The sequence below is a fragment of the Panthera leo genome, chromosome D1 (genome assembly GCF_018350215.1).
Source record: "Panthera leo isolate Ple1 chromosome D1, P.leo_Ple1_pat1.1, whole genome shotgun sequence".
In the NCBI taxonomy this organism is placed as follows: Eukaryota; Metazoa; Chordata; class Mammalia; order Carnivora; family Felidae; genus Panthera; species Panthera leo.
Genome location: NC_056688.1, coordinates 9,940,108 through 9,964,268, shown reverse-complemented (window position 1 = coordinate 9,964,268; position 24,161 = coordinate 9,940,108). Strand labels below are relative to the sequence as shown.

Genomic DNA, 24,161 nt, shown 5'->3' with positions numbered 1-24,161 from the left:
TTTGCAGCTAGGCAGGAAAAGGCCTTAACGTCTGGTAGGTATGTTGCTCTACATCTTACTGTTTTTCTTCTGTTCGATATTTACTAGACCGGAGAAGAGCAGAGCCACCTTACAGGAAGAATTGAAAATCCTTGAACTGGATGGCTGCATTAAACTCTCTCTCCATACTTTGGCCTGGCATCTGAGAACTAGCAAGCCTCTTTTGGGCCACACAGGCTTCTCCACCAAAGCTGTTTGGCAGCTCTTAGCAGACCTTACTCAAGTCCTAGTGCTGAAAATGAGCACAGCCTAATTGCCAACCTACATGTCCTTTTCACCTCGTGCAGGACTAAGCTTCTCTAAAGCACTTCACAGGACGAGGACCCTGTCCTGGAGATATCTCAGGAAAAAGGCAACCATTTGAGGAACTGTAACCTAATTTCATTATGTAGGATGCCTCTTATTCTCAGTTTATTTCCTATACAACAAACTGTGTTAAGTTTTCGCATGCTGTTTCTTGAATTCCAGACTTTTCTGTATAAAAGCATCAGCAGAGTAGACCATAACTGTATAGGACATATTTGGGGAAAATTAATTTGATCACTTGGTAGGTAGGTTTGGATGACCTCACATTTTTAAGTAATGTATTTTGAGGCTATTGATGAATTCCCACCCCCCCCCCTTTTTTAAAGAACCCTAGTGGAAAAGGCCACTGTATATTTACAGCACGTATTTTTGAGTCTTATCTATTGCAAAGCACATTCTGCATGGGGCACTTCTAGTCAAATAGGCAATGATAAGGACTTAATTAAAGTGTAATGAGTATATACTGTTACTTTACATACAGTATTTCACTGTTTACAAAGTACTTTCACATGATCTCGTTTGGTCCTCACGGTCACAGTGTGAGGCAGACAAGACAAGTGGTTTGGTCCCCATTTTATAGATGATGAAACAGGCTTTGGGGGGTGGTGGGGAAGGGCAAGTGGCTTGCCCAAGGCCACAGTAAGTAACAGAGCTGGGACTAGAACGTGGGTTCCTGAACTTCTTACCTAAAGCTCTTCCATACTTCCTCTCTTGACTCTGAAGACATTGGAAGACAGAGCGATGGTGTTGGCTAGAGACCTGACTGATAATGTAACTTTCTATTTTAAGGAAGAATTTTCTCTGTGTTTCTTTGAGTTCTTCAGAGCCTCCATTCTGCCTGTGGGTTAGACCATCACAGCAGTGCCCCGTGGTACGGCCCAGCCTGTGTCTGGAAAGTTGTGCTCATGTTTGGAAGTCCTGCTCTTTTGCAGCCACACAGAATCTCCTATCAGTTTCGTTTCTACATAATCAATCTGGGGTCATATTATAGGTGCCTTATTTCTGTAAAGGTAATTATCTAGTAATCTGCAGAGAGGATGAAGAGATTTTTCAGAGCTTTCATCTTTAATTCTTCAAAGAGAAGGGCTTTTCAACAGGAACTGATCCCAAGAGAAGAGAAAGGAAGTCATAGGGAAAGAAATGGCTAGTCAACGTACAAAAAGTCTCCTCCTTGTCGGGATCCCTCTCATGGAATTTCCAGACTGAGGTTGAAGCGCTGGAGAGGAAATAGGTCTAGACAGTACAGAACAGTAACTGCAAAGTGAAGATAAATTGGGGTTCCACTTGCTGCTTTAAAGATTTCTGGTATTTAATTCTCCATACTTGGTTACTGCTTTCCAAGGCGAATATTGGCACATGTGGTCTGACTACAGGGTAGAGAATTTGCAGTGAAATGTCTTGCCACACCTGCAGTAACCATGTGCTGTCTTTCACACTGGCTAAAGCCTTCTACTTTTTGCAGGAAAATAAGAGTCCCATAATGGAGGTCCATGGTGAGTAGCTTTTTTCCTAATCAAAGTGATACATTAATGGTCTCTTTTCTCACCTTGCATGTTTAAAAAAAAAAAAAAATCCTTCTGAGTGAGGACTTACTGTAATAGAGCACAAAAAAAGGTCATGATTGATCAAGGGATTCCTTGGGGATATCTGCTCCTATCCCTTTTAAAACCTGGTTTTGGTTTCCTCTGTTCTAGGTACATCTTTAGTGAGAGCACAATACATTGTGGAACACTGTGCCAAATGCTGTGGGTAAGGGACGTAAAAACCAATGTTGTTCATTTTGAAAATGAGTATTTTTCATGTGATGTTATATAAACACATTTTTGAAAAGTCTCCATCTCAGCAATACAGGGAAGCCAGCTTTGCCTGGGAAAAAGAGTTTCAAAACACCTGGTCAGACAAGTATTTCTCCTCCAGAGGATCTGTGTTTAGCACGAGCTAACTGCTCTGCTCACTTTAAGGATAAAGTATCTGAGGTACTTGTCTTTTCACAGATTGTTGTGTATTGAGAAATATGGAGGACTTTGTTTATTATTCGTAATAAACTTTGATTATGGAGCTAAATGAGGGAGTAGGTGTACTTGACCATTTCAGGGCTTTCTGATCTCTAAATTTTATTTATTTATTTTTTAGTAATCTGTATGTGGGTCTCGAACTCCCAGCCCCAGCACCAAGAGTCACATGGTCTTCCCACTGAGCCAGCCAGGCACTCCCCCGACCTCTTGATCTTAAGCAGCCTTATCTGAACCCCAGATCTTACAACACTGAGTCCCATTACTGAACCAGACAGTGTGTTAGGCATCTATTATCAAAGTGTACCTGGCACCTGAGGGCTGTCATCTGATAAAACAGAAGACTAGTCATTTTAATCTCTTGGGATAATCACAGAAAATGGGAGCCCATACTCTTTATTATTGAATTCAAGTTTAGAAACATTGTTTTAAATCAGGGTGGTTCTTGATCTCAACCATTTACTTGGGACATTTTTGCTGGTTTGGAGTTCTGGGAAAGAACCTTAAAAACTCATGTGGTTTTGTAGCATTATTACATCTGGAGTGACTGTTGGGTCAAAACACTAGTGGCAATCCTTTATTGTGTTTTTGCATTTCGTGGGATTTGAAATAAGAATTCACTGTGATTATGCTGTCTTCTAGCCAGTGTCAGGCACCTCTGCTTTAATTTGGTTATTTTTTTCCGAGGAGGGAAAAGAGACACAATTTAAACTTTGCCTCCACAGCCTATTAAAGCTCATGTGTCAATTCATTCTTATGTTACTACATTAAATGCCTTGAGTAAATGGATAGATGGACGTATGCTCAGCTTTATTCTTTTGCAACAGTAAGATGAGATTTCAGATGCCCTCTGGTGTTTTGGTAAATCTAAATGAATGTTGCCTTTAATTTTTCCAGCACATACATTACCATGTAATTCATGCTGCACATGAAATCAGGAAGCAGTACAGTGTTGATGCAAGAGTCTTGTCCAGTTCATTTGTCTTCCTGATCCCTGTACTTTATTCCACGTGTCACTATTTATATCACGTACGTGTGTTTTCTGTAAAAGAAAAAGTTAAATAAATCTTGGCAATTTGATTTTCCTTTCTTAGGCTGGTATCTTCTCGTTTGCTTCTAGCTTTTAAATCTTTGGTGGAGGTTGAAACTCAACTCCTTGCATCTCCCCTACTCTTTAAAAAAAAAAATTTTTTTTTAACGTTTATTTATTTTTGAGACACTGAGACAGTGTGAGCAGGGGAGGGGCAGAGAGGGAGACACCAAATCCAAAGCAGGTTCCAAGCTCTGAGCTGTCAGCACAGAGCCCAATGTGGGTCTCAAACCCATGAACTTGTGAGATAATGACCTGAGTCAAAGTCAGACACTTAAATGACTGAGGCACCCAGGAGCCCCAGCATCTCCCCTACCCTGCCTTCTTAAAGGCCAAATAGCACAGAATGTTTCTTCTGAAAACTCCAGGAAGAGGCATTTATTTGTGAAAGTCAGTGAGGATTAGTTTTATTGTACTTGTGGAAAAACCAAGCATAGTGGGAATTACTTCAATGTGTCGGTGTTGTGCATAAAAAGTAATAATCTCCAGATCCATCTTAGGTTTTTCGATTAAAAAGCTCTGGACTGTGATGGTCTTAATATTCATAGAAGTGTGGATTTGGTAACTGTTTAATTTTTATCTATTTTGAGAGAGAGAGAGTGTGAGCAGGGGAGGAGCAGAGAGAGAGGGATACACAGAACTTGAAGCAGGCTCCAGGCTCTGCACTGTCAGCACAGACCCAGATGTGGGGCTCAAACTCATGAACTGTTGAGATCATGACCTGAGCCAGAGTTGGACACTTAACTAACTGACTGAGCCACCCAGGGCCCCCCCCACCTTTGTTTTTAATGTTTTGGTTAATATTTATTTAAAAATTTTTTTCATGTTTATTTTGAGAGAGCAGATGCATGAGTGGAGGAGAGGCAGAGAGAATCCCAAGCAGGCTCTGTGCTGTTGGCATGGAGCCCTGTGTGAAGTGTGATCTCATGAACCGTGAGACCATGACCTGAGCCAAAAACCAGAGTCAGATGCTTAACCGACTGAGCCACCCAGGTATCCTGGATCTGATAGTATTTAACACTTAGGTAATTTCCCCCTTTGTTGGAGGTCGTCAGGATTAGTAAAAACTTTTTTGTGAATGCATTCCTAACATCATTTCCCTGCCTTGCACCTATAGCTAGTAACTTCTAGTAGTTATTTGGTTTTATATGATAGGTTATCTGTTTTCTTTCCATAGGACCCAAAATGCCCACAAAATTTGGTTCGTTTCATTTCTTTAAAGTCCTTTTAGAGAAGGGTGCTCTACCAATATAATTCCAGGGGAAGTCCACAGCCTTAATTAATTTCTTTCTTTTTTTTGGGGCGGGGGTGCCTAGAATGTCCTCATTCTTTCTGTTAATCTTTTCAGGCCAGATTGAGTCTCCCCCTTTTCTATGAAGCTGTTCTAGGCTTGAGGATTACTTCCTTTCCTCACCCTTCATGAGTACCCAGTGTCTTTACTAATGGCATGGAACCTTGACATGTTATCTTTGTAAACCTGTCTTTCAAGAATATTGTTGGCACATCAAGCGGCAAAGACTATATCACACTCCCATTTATTCCCAGGGTTCAACACGGTTCCCTGAACATTTTGGTAATACCCATGTTCATTGATAAGCAAGAAGGAAGAGCCAAAAGACACTTGCAACTAATACACAACTTATGCTTTCAATGTGGCTGATTTTTAGACCATTGAAAATAAAGCAAGTTATAAGCCCTCTGTTACTCAAAGGGCAATTTGGAAGATGTAAATGAGACTCAATATTGTGCATATTTAAGGAATTCTCTTGAAGTACACACACAAAGGCAGATTCCTCAGAGTACTTTCTAAAAGGAGATTTGGTACCTTTACTGAATATCTCTATTTGATTTTGGAAGGTCAGGCTTTGCTCAGGAGACCTTCTGAACTAGTTTGGGGCAGAAAGCTTCCCCTCCAGGTGTGAAGAAGTGCTCCATTCCTATCAGCCCTGCTAGGAAAAGGAAGTTTAACTGCAGGATGGCTTTGTAGTGATACATTTAAATTCAATAATATTGGGGCACTTGGGTGTCTCAGTAGGTTAACACCCAACTCTTGATTTTGGCTCTGGTCACAATCTCTAGGTTTTGTGGGTTTGAGCCCCACATCGAGCTCTTGGGATTGAGTGAAGCCTGGTTGGGATTCCCCCCTCCTCCCCCCCACCCCCCCCACTCATGCTCTGTCTCTCAAAATAAACTTTATTTATTTAAAAAAAAAACCTTTTTTTAATGTTTATTTATTTTTGAGATAGCAAGAGAAAGAGTGCGAGTGGAGAGAGGCAGAGAGAGAGAGGGAGATATAGAATCTGAAGCAGGCCCCAGGCTCTGAGCTGTCAGCACAGAGCCTGACTCAGGGCTCAAATTCATGGACAGTGACATCATGACCTGAGCTGAAGTCTGATTGTTAACGGACTGAGCCATCCAGGTGCCCCTCAAAATAAACTAAAAAAAAAAAAAAAAAAAAAAAATTCAATAATATCAAGTAGTGAGTGATTTTTAAATTTTAATTTTATTTGTTTTTAAATGTTTATTTTATTTTGCGAGTGAGTAGAGGAGGGGCAGAGAGAGAGAGGGAGAGGGAGAGAGAGAATCCCAAGCAGGGCTTGAACTCCGCAACCCATGAGATGATGACCTGAGCTGAAATCAAGAGTTGGATGCTTAACGCACTGAACCACCCAGGCCCTCCCCCTCCCCCTCCCCCCTCCACTGCCCAGTGTGAGTGATTTTTGTATTTTTAAACTGAAGGCTGTTTTGGCTCTCTTCAGCTGTGCAGTTCAACCTAGACCTGACATTGAAAGAAATTATAACTAACAGATTTGATGAATAAAATGAAGCAAATTTAGATAAGGGGTATGAGATGACAGAATTGTAGTGACACAATTTGGAAGATGTAATGACTGACACCTCCATGGAAGTGACTATTCTTCTTAGAATAGTTTGTGATTAAATTAACAATTGGATTAAATAGCATTTTACCTGAGTAGGAACGTTTAAATGTTTTACGTGAACCTTAGGTATCTTCCTAAACTACTTTTGAATGGTGGGGCTTTTTGTTCTTGTTTTTGCTTCCAGTTTCTGGGCTGCTTATTCCGTTGTTACATGCCTGGGGATAGAAATAAAAACAACGGACTCTTGATGGCTCTGACGTGTGAGTTAAAATAACTTTGATCTTGACTGGCCTGCGGAACTGGAGACATTGCCCTGTATTGACCATTTTAATTCTTGAATCTCAAATTGGCAAATGAGAAGGGTGTGCTTTTTGGTCTGCTTACTAGCTGCTTCCGCAGCATCACACTCAGTGCTGGAGAAGATGTGACCTACAGAGCAGTGATTCTCAACCACAGCTGCAGGAGAGGCTCACTGGAGACCATTTAAAAAATCATCCCTATCTTCTTGAGTCCCCCAAGGAATTCTGAGTTAGTAGCTACAGATGGGCCCTGGCATTTATTTTAAAAAACCTTTTTATGTGGTTTTCTAATATCCACCGCAATTGTTATTAGAGGCTGGAAGGCAGTCACACCAAAGATCAAAGGTAATTGAGTAGGCAAAATGTTTGCTGTTCTTTTCCACTTACAGCCCCTGGCGACGCATACTTCCATGTACACTTCTTGCCACTCCCATCCCCCAACCCCATGTTTTCTCTATTTTTTCTGACTTCCAAACTTTACCTGCCCTCTTACCCATTCTCTCTGGGGCCTGCTTTCTGGGAAACAAGTAACTAATAGGGTACTGATGGACACTAATGAATGTTCATAATTTACTGCAGTTCTCTTCCCATTGATCCTCTCAGCACATTTAAATGGGAACACATCTGGAAAAGAGCAATGACTAATTTTGGTCATTTCAGACCCATTCAAGTGCCATTTTATTGATGGATGGGGAGGAGAGTGTTTGAGCAGGCAGATCCAACCTTGAGGAAGACTCAAGATCTTGTAAGTTCAGACCCTATTGATCGGCACTGCTCAGCCTACTCAGAGAAGGACCTGTGGCTCTGGTGAGCAGAGTGAAAAAACGTGCCGGTGGATAGTTAGCCCTGCGCAGGGCACGCTGGGCGAACCTACTTTGTAGATTTCGTATACTATGCTCTGGGGCATGTACAGTGAAGACTTCCCCTTTGTTACTCGCACTGGTCTTTGGCAAAGGTTCCGGGAGCCGCTGCCCTCCCCCCCCACCCCCCCCCCCCCCACATGCACACACAGACACGAGAGCAAAGGTTAATCTCATTCTGAGAGAAATGACCTGAAATGTGCCCCCTCAATCAACAAGAAAACACCATGTATATCATTCAGCAGTTGGTCTTGCTTTTTTCTTGCCTTAATTGACAATACGTGTCTCTTAAGCTTCCCTGGTATTTCCGAGAATATATTCTCATTTTTTTTTCTTGCCTGTGAAATATTTGTGGAGTTCTGTAGGAAAAGGAGGCTGGTTTTACAGTGCTACATTTATAAAAGAATCTTAAGTGCTTTTTTCAACTCAGCCCTTTCCCCTCTACTTGGGCCTTTTCTATAATTGTGTTTTTACAGTCTGTGATTACTGGAGATATTCTAAAAAATAACACCAAAGTTTAAATTTGTTGCCATGTTTTTTTTGTTTTTGTTTTGTTTTTGTTTTTGTTTCTGTTTTTCGGTTTTGTTTTTGTTTTACTTCCAAGTATCATTATTTCTGAAAACTTGCTGAGGCAGCCGGACTGCATGCAGTGCCCTTGTAGAGACTTCCCTAAATCCAGCAGGGGGCAGCCCATTCTCACTGAACATTTCACCATTTCTTTTCTTCCAGGATGCTAATTTGTTTCAGTATTTGCAGTATTCTTTGGTGTATAAATTCCTGTGTAAATGGAAATATCTGAGCTACATTTCTTCAGTTAAAATTTTCTAAACGCTTATTTATTTTTGAGAGAGACAGAGTGCGAGCGGGGGAGGGGCAGAGAGCGAGAGAGAGGGAGACACAGAATCTGAAGCAGGCTCCAGACTCTAAGGGGTCAGCACAGTGCCTGACATGGGGCTCGAACCCAGGGACTGAGATCATGACCTAAGGTGAAGTTGGAAGCTTAACTGACTGAGCTACCCAGGTGCCCCTGAGCTGTATCTCTTTAGAATGCATGGTTACATTGCTGTAATGGCAAAAATTTCCTGGAGAAAACCATGCCCTTAATTTATGGGCGATGGATCATCTACCCCAAAAGTGATTCCTGGGTTGGGAAATGATCCACAGGTCAATTCCTCACAGTTAATGTCACTACTCTTTAACGTGACTTTGGTAGTATTCATAGGTAGTAAAAAGTATGTGTTTGCTTGAAAAGGGGTAGCAGCTACTTTGAGGTGTAATTACCAGCCATTTGCCCATTGTCAGGGTTCCAAACATGAGCAAGCTACTTCATACACACAGTCTTAACTTTGCCTCTGTTCAGTTACTGACCTTGTCAAAGGCAACCCAAAACCTATGTGAGTGTGCACAGTGCTCCCCTCCGTCAGATGCTGACACATTATCCACACGGTGGCTCAAAGGAAAGTAATAGCATGTAGCAGAGGCTGAGCCATATAAAGGCCTTAGAATACCTTTGATTGCTCCTCCTGTGCAGGTCATTAGATGCGAAGCAAACATTTGCAGAACACGGACATTTAAAACAGTAAAGGGTACCCACCTAGGCAGATAGGCCTTGGGGACCAGACAAGGTCAGCTGTTTGAAATAGGAGATTTCTTTCTTTTTCCGTGTGATGGCTGATACCCTCTCTTGAGCTCAAACTTGATGGGGAATGTTTTTTTTGTTTGTTTGTTTTGTTTTTTAATTAGGGAATACTTCATGAATTTGTGAGTCATCGTTGCATGTGCAGGGGCCATGCTAATCTCTGTGTTGTTCTGATTTTAATATAGGTGCTGCTGCAAGGAGCATGGGGGTTTGGGAGTCTTTTAGTATGTTTTTTTTTCTTTTTACTTTTCTTTCTTATACCCTCTAGATTGTCAGATTTGCTCTTCAGAGACATAATATGAATAATAGCTAACATATTAAGCACTTACTGTATGTCAGGAATATTTCAAGTTGCTTTTTTCTTGCATAATCCTTACAACAACCTTATGAGGGTGATAACTGTTAATACCTCTTCTTAAGGTATTCTTCTAATATTCTTCTAATATTACATGCCCTGCCCAAGATCACCTTAGGTGGGAAGTAGCAGGCCTGGGATTCAAACCTAAGCAATCTGTCTGACTCCAGATCCTCTCTCTCAACCATGACATCACACTCCCTATCTCAAGACCTCTTGGAAGTCAACAGCCCTCGAGCTCCTTTTTTGGATGTTATGTTGAGGTACCCAGAATGATTAGACAGGTAGAGATAAGTCAAAGCTGTTTCAGTCTTTTTACCACCTGCTTAATCTGCCTTCAGAAACCACAGCCTGGAGTTTGAGTGTGCAGATAACAGAGTCGGTCTTTCTAGGGGTTAAGAGCTCTGTGTGGTCCAGCTAATTTTAATCACAGCTAGATGAGACAGGGAGCTGATTTCCTGAAGTCCTAGAAGTTAGTGGGAGTTCCGGTTTCTGATTACAGTCCCAGCTGAATTTCTGCTGAGGGCGAGTGACGTGTCCAGGGGGTCTTGGCGTGGGTTTGTTCTCACTCCTGTGACCTTTTTCCTAATAGTTCAGGGCAGGTCAGAAAAGAATGTGGGAAGAAATACTATCTTCAGGGGACCTACAGGGTAAAGCTTTCAGGAGACAAGGAATATTTTAAGTAATCTCTGCTTTTGCTAAATCAAACCTCTGTCTCGTTGCAACTTGGGGACATTGTGCCCAGATGCTGAAAACTACTACTTAGGTTGGCTGGGTCTGGTACAAGACAGGTGATAAAGGCTTAGAAAAATAAAGAAGAAGGAAATGTGAAATTTGTGGACACAGCAGAGCTAGACCGGGAGTAGCTGGCAGGAAAGGGCTATTATACATACTTACGGATGCCATGGGGAAGGTCGGCCAGGGAGAGGCAGAGTCTAGTCTACAGTGTGGTAACTAACCCAGAGCCAAAAGGCTTGTTTGTTTGAATACATAATCTTTTTCATCGTTCAGAAATGAAAAAGCCTAGATATCTTGGATATTGGTATCATAGATTGGGTCCTGAAATGATAAGAGACACTGGGAGAAAAATGGGTGAAATTGATGTAAAATCTGGAATATAGTATATAGTAAAAACAAACAAAAAACCCCACAAAAAACAGAAGGACAAATGGATAGATATACTGAAAGTTGAAAAATCTCCCTTCCATTCTGTTCCCCAGGTACCTAGTTTTATTCCCACTCACCAACCAATGTGATTAGTCGTGTGTTCTTCTAGAGCCTTCTATCTTTAATACTTAAACAAGTGCATGTGTGCATTCTACTTGAAACAAATGGTAAGATACTATATACACCATTCTGGCACTTGCTGTCTCTTTGTCTCAGTCATACAATATTTTAATACTACCTGTTAAGGAGCAATGTATTATTTTCAAACATTTTTGGGTTAAGTAACACCCTGCATCTTCAATAATACTGTGTACCTTGCTTTTGCATTTAACACTGTAACAAAGAGTTTTTGATGAGCTGTGTATAGCATCTGACAAGATAACAAGGGGTCTGCCCTAAGAAAGTTAGAGCCCACAATAGAACTCAAACATCTGAGACTTTTGAGAAAGCTCGCCGTGCCCGTCTGATCTCTAGGTTTGTTGTAGCTTAAGTCTGCTCTTGTGGTTGGAGAAGTACTCATTCTGGCTGGTGTTCTTGGCGAATCAGGGGCTTACGCACTTTGAGCATAGGTCCCCAGATGTTCTCTTCTTTTGTTTGGTGTCGGCACCAACCAGTTATTGAATCCTTGGTGGTCAATAACTTCTTACATTTGTGAAGCATTTTCCATTGACAAGGTACTTTGTGTTATGAATCTTATTCCTCACAAGAACAAAGAGAGAGAGAGAGAGAGAGAGGGAGGAGAGATCAGCTAAGATTTGCCTCTATTTTCCCAATGAGAAAGCCTTCTGGAAGACCTTGAGTCAAGTGTTCTGACTCTAAATCACGTACTCTCTTCATCCTTTCATAGTGGTCCTCTTTGTTCCCAAAGCTCAATTGATTGGAATGTTTTCCTTCCTGCTTCGACTTCCTCAGTAGATAACTATTATAATGGCTAATATTTAAGGGTTGACTCATCATGTCAGTCAGGTACTAATCGAAGCACTATATATGAATTATTTAATCTTAACCACATGAGGTAAGCTTTATAGCTCTACACATGCTGAAACCAAGATTCAGAGAGGGTGATTTATTTGCTCAAAGTCACACAGCTAGTAATTGGCAAGCTAGGATGTCCTTCCAGGTCATCCTGGCTCCAGTGAATACTCTTAACCATTCTGTATTCTGCCCTGAATGAGAACTGGCTGTCCCATGTCTTTGATTTGCTCTTCCCAAGAATTCAAGAGAAGTTGTGCTCTGGAAATCCAATACCAGTTTTATACCTGGTGGTATAAACTGTGGCATGGAGGTAGAGGATGAAGCAAGGAGTAGTAATAATGCATGATTATTAGTGTCATAGCTTCTGCGTTCATTGTGATTCATTGTGTGACTCCAGGCAAAGCTTCATCTTCTTTGTCAAGTATTCCCAGCCTTGTAAAAATGGAATTAAGATTGTGAGGTGAAAATATTTGAGTCCCACAGGATTAAGACAGTCTTTGTATAGGGGCGCCTGGGTGGCTCAGTCGGTTAAGCATCCAACTCATGATTTTGGCTCACGCCGTGATCTCACAGTTCACGGGATCCAGCCCCATGTCGGGCTCTGTGCTGATGGTGTGGAGCCTGCTTGGGATTCTGTCTCTCCCTCTCTCTCTCTGCCCCTCCCCCATTTGCTCTCTCTCTCCCAAATAAAAATAAACTTAAAAAAAGACAATCTTTGTATAAAAGTAAATTCACAATATCCTTGATGCTATGGTGATAATTACTGCTTTGCATTGAATTAAGTGCATATCTGGGAATCAGTTTATCAGGGTCATCTTGATAAATGAAGGTTGTTGGAAAATGCTTGCGTGTACCTCAGGTTTTCTGTGCGTGAACTGGAACATCTACCAGTTCGTATTGTGGTTATTGTTTTTTTCATCTACCACTTTCTTGACGGCCCTTTTAGTGGGATGACGCTTCTGGGTCTGCCTTGAGAGGACCACCTACATTACATGTCTGTCTCTCGCACTTGGCCTAGAGTGGGGTGGCTCTAGAGCCGATAAGCTTGAATGAACATTTACTTTGTAAAGCCCTGTGGATGGTGAGGAGGAAGCGATTAACTAAATTGAGGCAAGAGGCCACAGAGCATGACAGTGACATCATTCAGACTTCTTTGGGACTGATCTTTTCTGTAGTGACACTGGGAGCTAATACATGCACAAGAGTTGATGTCTGTTGATCCCATCTGCTTGTGTTTCTCCATATTCTTGATGCTTTGACAGGAATGGGGGCAAGTCTGACCCTGTCTTCCCTTGGTTGACTAGATGAGTGGGTGTCAGGACTCTGTGCTTTTGCACTGAGAATGTCACACTGTTTCCTGAGTGTTGCTTTAAACTAACCACCGCCTAATCTCAGCTATTGCTTCTGGTGCTTCCTGGTCATTAGTTTCTTGTGTGTCTTGGGGGTGAGGGGGTTGTGTGGAGAGGAGACCAGAGGAGCAAGAAAGGAAAGGGTGTGGAAGCCGCCGAGTTCCACAGTGCTGTATTGGTAGTGCAGCTGAATTCCAGGAGCCCAGCAAAGGAGGGATCAGTTTAATCTGGCAAAAGCCATAGCCAAATAGGGACAGACTTACTTCTTGATAAGCAGTTTTAGCTGTCACTTGCTTTTGCTGGACAAGTTGTGGCCTCCAAAGACTCTCTTCATACTCGTCCTGAGCAGCTGCTTGTTGACATGGAAATTATCTTTGCAGATGTTTTTAAATCAATGACTTTGAAATTTAGTGTGTGCACAATAAAATGCCCCACCCCACTCTCAGGGATTCTGATTCAATTGATCTGGGGTGGAGGCCAGGAATCTGCATTTTTTCTAACACGCGTTAGGTGATTTAGATAGTCCGTGGACCACACTCCCCAAAAGACTTAGATTTTGTTCTAGTTTCCATTTGGCCCAGTTTCTGGAATAGCTTCTTTTCTGCTGTAGTCTGTTTTAGTCGGTTTCTTTATTGAAGGATTTATTAGCATCTCCGTGTTTACTACCTGTTCCTTTCTCACATCATCACAGTAACTAGAGAGGGAACCAGACGCAGTTAACTCCATTTTATTGGGGGTGAGGGGGTGGGAGATGGAACCGAGGCATAGGAAGAGGTAGGTCACAGTGAGTCAGAGGCAGAGGTGGTGGGAATTGAAGTCCTGAATTGATGACTCTCAAACCAGGCAATTTTCTGGGACCTATTTTTTCAGCTTGTAATTTCATATTTAATCATAGTTACTCCTTAGGTATGCCATTCATTGTGCTTGGGTAAGGAAAGCCTATCTGAGCTTTAAACAAAATAGAATTAATTGGTGCTAATTTTTCAGCACAGTGAGGCTCATCTAAGCTTGAGCAAACATGTGGATGATGGTATGTGTGGGACTGGTCTTGATGTGTTTCTGTATTTGCTTCCTCTACCATTTCTGAAGACTTTTTACAGCAAGTATAAGGGAGCAGATTTCTCGTCCACATACCAATAGGAACCCCCTCTGATCTTCTAACTGGTAAAGTGCAAAATCGAAAAACCTTCTAGCCCTTTTCCCCTCAACCTTGCGTGGTATTTGAATCCATTTCTAAAGGAAAAGAAAATCGTGAAAACTGTCAGGCAATTTAAATTATTTTTATTACAATGTTATTTAAACTTGCAAATATACAATAGGAATATAATGTTCTTTTATTTATAGTTCTTATATGCTAAAAAACTGAGAGAGCTCTACAATTTAAATCCAAGTGAGACTGAATTATCCCTTGTATTGTGACTGTTGTCTTGCCTGTGAGAGCTCAGCTTCTTTTGAGTTCAAAGTACAGGTGCCACCAAGTGACCCATGGCACCTGTTTGCTCTACTTTTCTGTTAGAAATGCTGCGACAGTCAAGTTCCATGATGTCATTTGGCTTTCACTGAGTGCATGAAAACCCCATTTTCAGTTTAAATCCACCTCTGCTCTTCTCTCATTAACCTAGAATGGCAAAAGCACTGAAACACACATGCAAATGTAAGGATAGAAATAGTGTGGCCTACTGGCTATAAAGCCGCCATCCAGATAATCCAGAATATGTTCACATCAATCTAAAAGATATTACCAAAATGAAAACCAAATTGAAACCCTACAGAATACATCCGCAGACCTAATTTGAGAGATAACTGTTCAGGTCCATTGGTTCCCAAACTTTAATGCTATCAAGGCTCCATCTACTGTGTCGACTTCCCAGAACCCTGTTTTTTTGTTGTTGTTGTTTTGTTTTGTTTTTTAAGTCTTCTAAATTACGTTTGTTAATAACTTTACGTTTGTATTAATTAGATACATAGAATTACCATTTCAGAGCTTATGATCACCGTATGTAGTTTATCATTCTAAGCTGCTTAAATTGTAGTCGGAAGCAAACAAAAAACAGGGGGACATCCTAGTTCTGTGTGCCCTTGATAAAGGGTGAAGGAAAACTTTCCATTAACTTTTCTAAGAAAGAACTCCAGCACTCTCCCCTCCTCCTCCTGCTGGCTTTGAGGACTCGTGGAGTTCTAGGGACGCCACTTTAGCCTTTCTCGTAGAGCAAAGTAGCCACTCCACCCAATCTGGAAGGATTAAAGCTTGTCCTCGTTTTGCGTGATTGTTGTACTTCTAGCATGCTAAAGACCTAAAAGAGGGAGGAAGAAAAAAAAAACAACAGAAGGCACCATTCCAGTACCAAACTGAAAAGAAACACAAAAACAAGAGAGCAGCATGTTTTTAACAGCTTGCATGGAAAAAGCGGAAAAAAATATTGACTGGGGAGTTTGGACAGCCCCGTTCATTTTCTCTCGCCGCCCGCGTTATTTGTCTTACGAAGCAGGTGCCAGATACAATTCTGGCTCACAGGCCAGAGGAAGAGGTGGAGGGGTTCTGTGAAAGCTAGCGGGGAAATTAGGGCTGGAGACCCGGTGGCTCAGGGCCAGGACGAAGCCGGGGGAGGCGCTAAATCTGTTTTCCTCCTGCCCTCGGGCATCCTCTTTGGTCTGCCTGAGTCCTGGGAGCAGGGCTCGCAACACTCAGGTAGGTCCTTGATCCCTTCAGCCCATCATGAGCAGAATGCATTCCTGCCCCTGTTTCTTTCGGCTGTGTAAAGGATGTGGGGGCTCCATTCGCTTCCTCAGCCCACCCTTGTTCTGGAGTTTAGACGTGCAGTCCCCGCAATGGGGTCCACGTGGGGGCCTCCTTCAGCCGGGCGGGGACTCTACTCCCCCACTTCGGCGAAGCAGGAGCACTGGCCTTAGTTCCGCCGGCCTGGGCGCGGGGCGGGGCCTGGGCGCGGGGCGGGGCCTGGGCGCGGGGCGGGGCCTGGGCGCGGGGCGGGGCCTGGGCGCGGGGCGGGGCCTGGGCGCGGGGCGGGGCCTGGGCGCGGGGCGGGGCCTGGGCGCGGGGCGGGGCCTGGGCGCGGGGCGGGGCCTGGGCGCGCGGCTGGCTGCGGCGACCAGCCGGAGGAGAAAGAACATGGCGGGCACAGCGGGGCCCGGGACCGGCCCGGGGGCAGCGGGAGGAGATGGAGACGATTCGCTATACCCGATCGCGGTTTTAATCGACGAGCTCCGCAACGAGGATGTGCAGGTACTGGAATCGGGCCGGGGAATGGAGTTGGGCCCGGCCGGGCGTGTGGTAGGGGAGGAGGAAGGCCGGCGCCGTGGTGGGAGAGGCCCGGGGACTGAAGGAGCCGGCTTCGGCGGTGGGAGAGGCCCGGGGACTGAAAGAGCCGGCTTCGGCTTCTGAACAGAAATTTAATTGAGAGGAGGGGAAAGTCCCAGGAGGGGTGTGGTGGCTTGACTAGACCTTATCTGGACCTGGGCAGAGCTCCCACTCCCAGCGTCCGGTCCCGGCGGTTGTGGGAGCCCCGGCTTCCCGCCTGGGCGCCCCTTCCGGGCGGTGCAGGGAGGCGGATTCGCGTCCAGTCCTGGGCCGGGAGGAGGCCGACGTGGCCCGAGGGGGCTGGAGCGGGCTGCAGGTGAATGAAAGCTTTCCTCTAGGCTGGGAAACTGGCTGTGCTTGGTGGGTAGAGAGAGAGTGGGGTGGCTTACCTAGATGAGTTGGTGCGTTAGCTCTGCTGTAACTTTTCTTTGGAGAGGCAAGGGTTGTCTTCAACCATTTCACCTGCTTCACTAGTGCCAATGTGCTCTCATTTTGAAATCGTCTCCCTTCCTGTATGTGGTATTTTCTTTTTCTAACGGGCCCTATGAGTGTGGCTCTTAAAAAAATCTTCGTTTGGTTAAAATGAAGGCACGTTCCACTGCTTCTGAGGTTCCTCATAGAATCAAACCCAAGTTGAAGGTTTGCCTCTTTCTCAGTGTGTGTCGTTGTCTCACTTGTTTGTGGTATTCTTGTTTTGGTCTAAATCACAACTGTTTATTCTTTGCACTTTGTATTTTTAAAGCTCCGCCTTAACAGTATTAAGAAGTTATCCACAATTGCTCTGGCACTTGGAGTAGAAAGGACACGAACAGAACTGCTGCCATTCCTTACAGGTATATGAATTTTTTGTTTGAAGAGAGGCATGGCCATTTCCATTTTCCGTGGCTTTCAAGTTTTCCAGTGGCTTTCAAGACTTTGACTCTTTTTTTAGAAAGTGTTACCCACACTATTGAGTACTAAGCTGAGCCTGATGCACTCTGAGGAAACGAGACAGGGCATAGCATAATGGGGCCAGATGTATTCAGTTAACTGTTGAGCTCATGGGAAAGTCATTGATACGGGGTTACCAACTTCTAATTCATTGTGTCATACAGATCTGGAATGCTGTTAGGATTGTGACGGGCCCCTCTAGCTAAATATCGAGTCTATTCCTAGTTCTCTGTGAGTGTCCAGCTCCGGACCTGCTCTCTTTGTTGATGAGTACCTGGTCGTTGTCATTTCCAGATACGATTTATGATGAAGATGAGGTACTGTTAGCTCTTGCTGAGCAACTGGGAAATTTCACTGGCCTGGTGGGAGGTCCTGACTTTGCCCACTGTCTGCTGGTGAGTATATTTTGCCTACCATTCTTCCATAACTTAACCTGTATAAACCATACAGTATTTGTCGATAGGAACACTACATTTTTAATGCAGGTTTTTTTTTGTAGATAGCCTCAGTGTTGGCTGTTGAGAGGACAGATAATGTAGGCGCTTCGGATACAACCCTTTTTCTGACTGAGAGCATCAGAACTTTGTGTGAACTTGCCAGTTGGGAGAAAAAGGGTTCGATTATTTTTATGGGTCTTCTCCCCACCCCCTGAAATTAGAGATCTTAATTCTCATCTAGCAGTGTCTTGAATTTGGAAATGTTTATTAGCTTTTTCTTTTCTTTTCTTTTCTTTTTTTTTAAAGCTCTTATTTCTGTAAGTAATCCTTATTTCCAGGGTGGAGTTTGAACTTAACAGCCCTGAGATCAAGAACTGTATGCTCTATAGACTGAACCAGTCAGGTGCCCTGGAAATGTTTATTAGCTTTTTGTCTTTGATTGTAAGCCTGTGGTTTGCTTCTGATTTACTCTGTGGATTTGATGAGTTCAGCTCAATTTGGTTGACATTTACTGACCACCTGCTATATCAGGCCCTGAAGTTACAGTGTTGCTGTGAAGAAGGCCAGCGTGAATGGGATGAGGTCTCTGCCTTAGGTATCGACAGACAATTACCGTACAGTGTTAAATGGAAGAATGGGAGCACATAAGAGGTACCTGAATAGCAGAAAGGAGAAAGGGATTCATCCAGGGTGATGAGAGAAAACCTCTTGGGGGATGATGTCTGAATTAGGTTTTGAAGGATGACAGCATTTGGACAAGATAGACATATATGCCTCATGGCTCAAATACTGTCTATATGATGTTGATCTCTGATTTTTCTTTCTACCTCTGACCTTTCCATAGAATTCCAGATACATCGATAGAGATATCTGCTTGTATCTCTCTACATTATCTGCCTGTGGCTTTTCCTCTTGGATATCAAACAGGCATTTCAGATTTAACATGCCTGGGTGGTTCATTTGGTTAAGCATCCAACTCTTGATAGTAGCTCAGGTCTTAATCTCAGGTTCGTGAGTCCAAGCCCTGAGTTGGGTTCCCTGCTGGGCATGGAGCCTACTTAAAAAAAAAAAAATGTTAACATGCCTGAAACGGAACTCCATTTTCTCCCCCAAATATGCCTGTCATTTAGTGGTCCCATCTCAGTAAACGGCATCACTGTCCTCCCATTTGCACAAACCAAAACCTAGAAGACATTCTTGAAAATTTCTTTCACTCATTTCCCAGATTGGATCTGTTAGTAATTCCGGTAGATTCCAAATGCGTTCCAAATCAGTTCACTTTCCTTCTTCCCCACTACTACCTAGCTCATCTCTCCTCGTCTTTCCAGACGTCACAGTCTTTCCGCTAGATTACTGCAGTAACATCCTGACCAGTTGTTCTCCACTCCTGCCTCCCACCCTTCCCTGTAGTCCACTGTTCACCTGGCACATGGGTTACTTCCTGCCACAGCTCTTAGAAAATCCAGATTCCAGGGCACCTGTGTGGCTCAGTCGCTTAAGTGACCAACTCTTGATTTTGGCTCAGGTCACGGTCTCATGGTTCATGAGATTGAGCCCCGTATCAGGCTCTGCACTGACAGCTCGGAGCCTGCTTGCGATTCTCTTTCCCTCTCTCTCTGCCCCTCCCCTCTTCATTCTCTCTCTCTCAAAATAAATGAATAAACTTAAAAATAAAGAAAATCCAAATTCCTATCTTAGGTTTTGTAAGCTAAGTTACAAGCTATCTCTGAATATATCTCCTACTGTGTTCCTTCTTGATAACCTCATTCTGTTTACAGGGATCTTCTTTCTGTCCTTTGAATAAACCAAGCTTATTATTACCCTAAGATTATTGCCCTATGTTGTCCCCTCTAATGTTCTCTTGAGCTTCTGGTGGCTGCGTCCTTGTCATTCAGATAACAACCTCAGTGCATCTTCTCAAAGAGGCCTTTCCTGAACACCCAGCCTGAAATTGCCTCCTAGTCACCCCTTATCACATCATCCTATTCTGTTTCTTTACAGGGTACTCATCACCATAAGATTATGTTCTTTGTTAGTTGTCTTCCTGCACTACAATAAAAGTCCACTAGAGCGAAGAACCTGTCTGCCTTGTTTTTTCTCTGTCCTCACTGCTAAAATACAGCAGTAATCATTCATTGACTCGGGTTTGGAAGTATGAAACAGGTTGTGTGACTGGAGTACATAGGAGTGGTGGGCGGAACAGTAGAAGAGGGCCTGGAGACTTAGGCAGAGTTAAAATCCAGAGACAGCTCGTCTTTGATTCTCAGGAGCTTGGCCTTATCCTATGGTAGTGATAGAGATGATCCACTGATACTGTATGAGAGGAGCTCCGAGGAGGCAGACGTAGCTAGTGAAAGGCCTTTCAAGTAAGAAAGCAGTATCCTTTTAAAGGGCTTCTGGAATACCTCTTAGGAATGCCAAGTACTTTCTACTTTTGTGTATTAAACATTTTTTGAAACGTAATATTAGTAGGCACAGTTGTTTTCTTTGAGTCATAATTTTGTTTCAGTCTTTTCGTGAGTCCTGTATTGTGGATTTTTATCTTCAACATTTGCAGCTCATGGCGTATGCTGAATACGCCTCTACCAAATGCAGACCCAGAAAGGAAGAGGTTCAGAGAACCAGCCCTCGTGTGCTTTTCGCTGGGCTGGGTCATGTTCACTTTCTGATCCTATTCCAGACCAACCCCTTTGGTCTCTTCTGTTTCTAAAGCTGCAAACAGGGATTCCTACCATCTCTGTGTTCTTCATTGCTCTGTCCACAACTCCTGCTCTCTGTCTGGCTCATAAAGAGTCTGCAGTGTCTTCTGAAAAAAGTGGTTTCGTACTCAGCCTCTTACATGTTAGGTAAGTTGATGGTGTGGGGCTGGTGGACAGGGCTGCTTCTCCAAAGGTTGTGTGGCCTCAGTGGCCTGATGAGATGTCATCCTTTAATTGTGCTGCCCACTGTTGCTCATGTTTTTGCAGTTACTCTTGAGGAAAAACATGGTCTCATCTGAATTTGGCTACATATCTTTTAAACCTAGTCATTCAGCTCACAGTAATATTAATATTGTGTCGAGTCTCCACGGTGTCGTTTGTAGACACCATCTGGGAATTGCCATCTGGGACATGAGACCTTGGCTGTCCTACAGAAGTCGTGTCTTCAGGTTGGACACACCATATGTTATCACTGTGTGAACTGAAAGTAACCATTTGGTGTGATGTAGCGAACATTCTGGTTACATGTACCACCTCCCTTCAGTCCCTGTAAAAGGTGATAATCTGTATCTACCCTGATTCAGTAAGTTTTCTTTTCTGATTTTTCCTTTTTGGCCTATTCAGCCTCCTTTGGAAAGTCTGGCAACTGTGGAAGAGACTGTGGTTCGAGACAAGGCTGTGGAGTCGCTGAGGCAGATCTCCCAGGAGCACACTCCTAATGCTCTGGAAGCCCATTTTGTACCTCTGGTGAAGCGTCTGGCGAGTGGAGACTGGTTTACTTCTCGCACATCTGCGTGTGGCTTGTTCAGTGTTTGCTATCCCAGGGCTTCAGATGCTGTCAGAGCAGAAATTAGACAGTAAGATACGTTGTTTTTTTGAGTTATTTGGGGTTTTTGGGAACTTCTGGCTGACAGTTACACAATACCCTGTTACCTGTGAGTGGCTGATAGCAGGACACGTGTGATAACATGACTTTTTATCATTCAATTGAATATACGAGTGCTTTTAGATTAGAAGCCTACCTAAGCACTGATACTCATAAAAGAAAACCTCTAAGATTGCCGTGTGTGTGTGTGTGTGTGTGTGTGTGTGTGTGTGTGTGTGTGTGTTGGGGGCATTTAATTCAGTGGTACTTGACAGGAAATACCTTCATTATCATTTGCTTTAGGCACTTCCGTTCGTTGTGCTCAGATGACACTCCCATGGTACGACGTGCTGCCGCTTCCAAACTGGGCGAATTTGCAAAAGTTTTGGAATTAGATAGTGTGAAAAGTGAAATTGTTCCGCTGTTCACTAACCTAGCTTCAGACGAACAGGTAAGTTAGTGATTAGTATCTGAGGTACATAGATTTCCTTTCCTCTAACGTTTTAAGGATTCCTTTGGGAGTTTTGGTTATATGTTAGGATCCTTTTTGCAAAATTAATACTTAATTTTGGGCTAGATAATTTTTTATTTTAATGTTTATTTATTTTTGAGGCAGAGAGAGACAGAACATGAGTGGGGGAGGGTTAGAGAGAGAGAGGGAGACACAGAATGAGAAGCAGGCTCCAGGCTCCGAGCTGTCAGCACAGAGCCCGATGCGGGGCTTGAACTCACAGACCATGAGATCATGACCTGAGCCAAAGTCGGAAGCTCAACCGACTGAGCCACCCAGGCGCCCCTAGATAGAATTTAATATGAGCCATCTTGGTGCCTTTCCATTTCTGTCTTAACCAGACCATGATTTTCTCTTGTGCTGGCAGTGGTTAAAACAAGAGTCAGAGAGGAGATGGGAATCCTCTAAGAAGGGAAGACCAAAGCTGCTTTAAGGGCTAACACACCTTCACGCATTGCAGCCGGTCACAGCGGGGTCATGTTGCCAGGGATTTTTGACTTTCAGATAAACAAGTGTGTTAGGAAGGCTGCCTGAGCCTCTCCCTTCTCTGGAGGACTGTATAGGGGGACTTTGTACGATAGCAATTTTAAGTCCAAGGATCTGGATCTCTTTGGTGTAGAAATAATAACAATAAGGAGCACCTGCAGTAAGTGTGTGATTTTTCTTAGCCTGTCCTAAGGGGTTTTTACGTAAAAGAAATACTGGGGTAATAGTTGCCCCATGAGGTAGATAGCCCATGTTACGTGTTAGGGAATGACAGACACAGAAAGTCGAAGTAGCTTTTTCAGGATGGCATGGTTTGCAGTGGTGTAGATGGGGTTAGAGTCTAGGCAGTTGGGCTTCAGAGTCCAGAGCCTTCATGGCTAAGCCGAACTGCCTTCTTTGTGGCTAGAGGATCCACCCCCAGAGTTTCTGGACCCCAGAAGAATGCGTGTGGGTTTTAATTTGCTTGGTGTCTTCCTGGAATCACTTCACATGTGGAGGATCTGGACCTCTCGATGAGTCTCATATTGAAAGATGGTAAATCTTACCTTAAAATAATTGAAAAAACTTACTGAGATACCATATAGAGGGGAGCACAAAAGATACAACTCTGAATAATAAGAAGGTTAGGAGGCAGAACTTTGACAGCCACCACCCTGGAAGCCCGCCCCAGCTCTCGCCCACACACACCCACCCCCTGCCTGCTTCAGATAACACTTTCTCTTGACTTTTGTGGTTACCAGCTCTTACTTCTCTTTGTACTTTTATGGAACATTATAGTTTAAAACCACACTGTTCAACAAATATAGTGTAAGTTACCTGTTAATTTTTTAAGTTTTCCAGTAGTCACATTTTAAAAACTAGAAAATGGGAAATTAATTTTAATAGTTTATGTTATTGAACACACTGCGTGCAAAATAGTGACCATATGAACATGGGCATTAGCGTATTTCATGGACTCAAGAGCCACATGTGGGTGGTGGTTACATCGGACAGCAGAGGTTTAAATCCTCATTGGGATTTTATTGATGACGCTTCCCATGGTATAATTTAACATTTTCTTTTGTCCTCGGTATTTCCTGCAACTTGAATGCAGTGTGGGGGAGGAGGGTTTGTAAACTTTGCCTGTAAAGGGCCAGATGGTAAATAGTTTCAGCCTTGTGGGCCAGTCTCTGTTGTAACTACTCAACTCTGCTTTCGTAGCACAAAAGCTGTATATGTAAACTGATGTGTGTGGTGTTGCAGTAAAACTTTATTTACGTGAAGTAGCTGCAGTTTTGGATTCGGCCAGTGTTTGCCCCATCCATGATCTAGAGGCTTGATGAGATTTAGGTTTGATATTTTTGGGGTGATAAGACCACGTTATATGTGGGATCGTACACTTCGTTAAGAGGCATATAATTTCTAGTTGTGATACGTTAGAAAAAAAAATAAGTGCTTAATTGTATGATACGTGTATGTGTATTCTGTCTGACCCCTGGTAGAATTGGGGCTCCTGGCTTAGTCATTTTTGGAAAAAACAGTTATTGAGTACCTGCTACATATCGGGCACTGTTCCAGTGCTGGGCTACAGTGTTTAACCATTATAAACAGATCAATAAGCATGATAAATGCTAGGATGAAAATAAAGTAGGGTGATGTAACAGGGACTGATTATAGGGCATTCCTCTAGACTGGTTAGTCAGAGAAGGACTCTGAAGTAGTGATACAAACTGAGAAACAAGAGAAAAACGCCAGCCATACCCTTTCCTGGAGTACCGGAGCTCCACCGGGAGAAGCCACCTAGCGTAAGGGCCGTCAGGTTGGAACAAAGCGGGTGACAGGGACTCTGGTAAGGTCTTCCGGAGAAGATAGGCCGAGGCCAGATCATGGAGGCCCTCTAAGTCAGGGTATGGAGTTTGAAGTTTTTTCCTAGGTGCAGTGAGAATACACCTAGATTGTAAGCAG

General features: G+C 43.4%; 2 protein-coding genes and 1 non-coding gene across 10 annotated transcripts in view; 2 read left to right on the top strand and 1 right to left on the bottom strand.

The window, feature by feature from the left end:
• ALG9 (ALG9 alpha-1,2-mannosyltransferase) overlaps positions 1-3,437 on the top strand; it is a 105,553-nt gene extending 102,116 nt beyond the window's left edge. For 2 of the 3 annotated variants that reach the window (XM_042907381.1, XM_042907386.1), the window contains one exon: positions 2,040-3,437. In XM_042907381.1, coding sequence (XP_042763315.1) covers positions 2,040-2,098 — 59 coding nt within the window. In that variant the 3' untranslated portion in view covers positions 2,099-3,437. Of the gene's footprint in view, positions 1-87; positions 1,800-2,039 lie in introns of those variants that run through there. The other variant, XM_042907382.1, reaches the window with a different exon arrangement.
• Positions 3,438-9,223: 5,786 nt separating this feature from the next.
• On the bottom strand, positions 9,224-9,331 carry LOC122201508. Its single transcript, XR_006194212.1, has one exon. It is a non-coding gene; the product is annotated as a U6 spliceosomal RNA (small nuclear RNA).
• Positions 9,332-16,061: 6,730 nt separating this feature from the next.
• PPP2R1B (protein phosphatase 2 scaffold subunit Abeta) overlaps positions 16,062-24,161 on the top strand; it is a 33,283-nt gene continuing 25,183 nt past the window's right edge. For all 6 annotated transcript variants that reach the window (XM_042906944.1, XM_042906946.1, XM_042906947.1 and 3 more), the window contains exons 1-5: positions 16,062-16,214; positions 17,032-17,122; positions 17,514-17,614; positions 20,980-21,212; positions 21,524-21,671. In XM_042906944.1, coding sequence (XP_042762878.1) covers positions 16,101-16,214; positions 17,032-17,122; positions 17,514-17,614; positions 20,980-21,212; positions 21,524-21,671 — 687 coding nt within the window. In that variant the 5' untranslated portion in view covers positions 16,062-16,100. The remainder of the gene's footprint in view (positions 16,215-17,031; positions 17,123-17,513; positions 17,615-20,979; positions 21,213-21,523; positions 21,672-24,161) is intronic.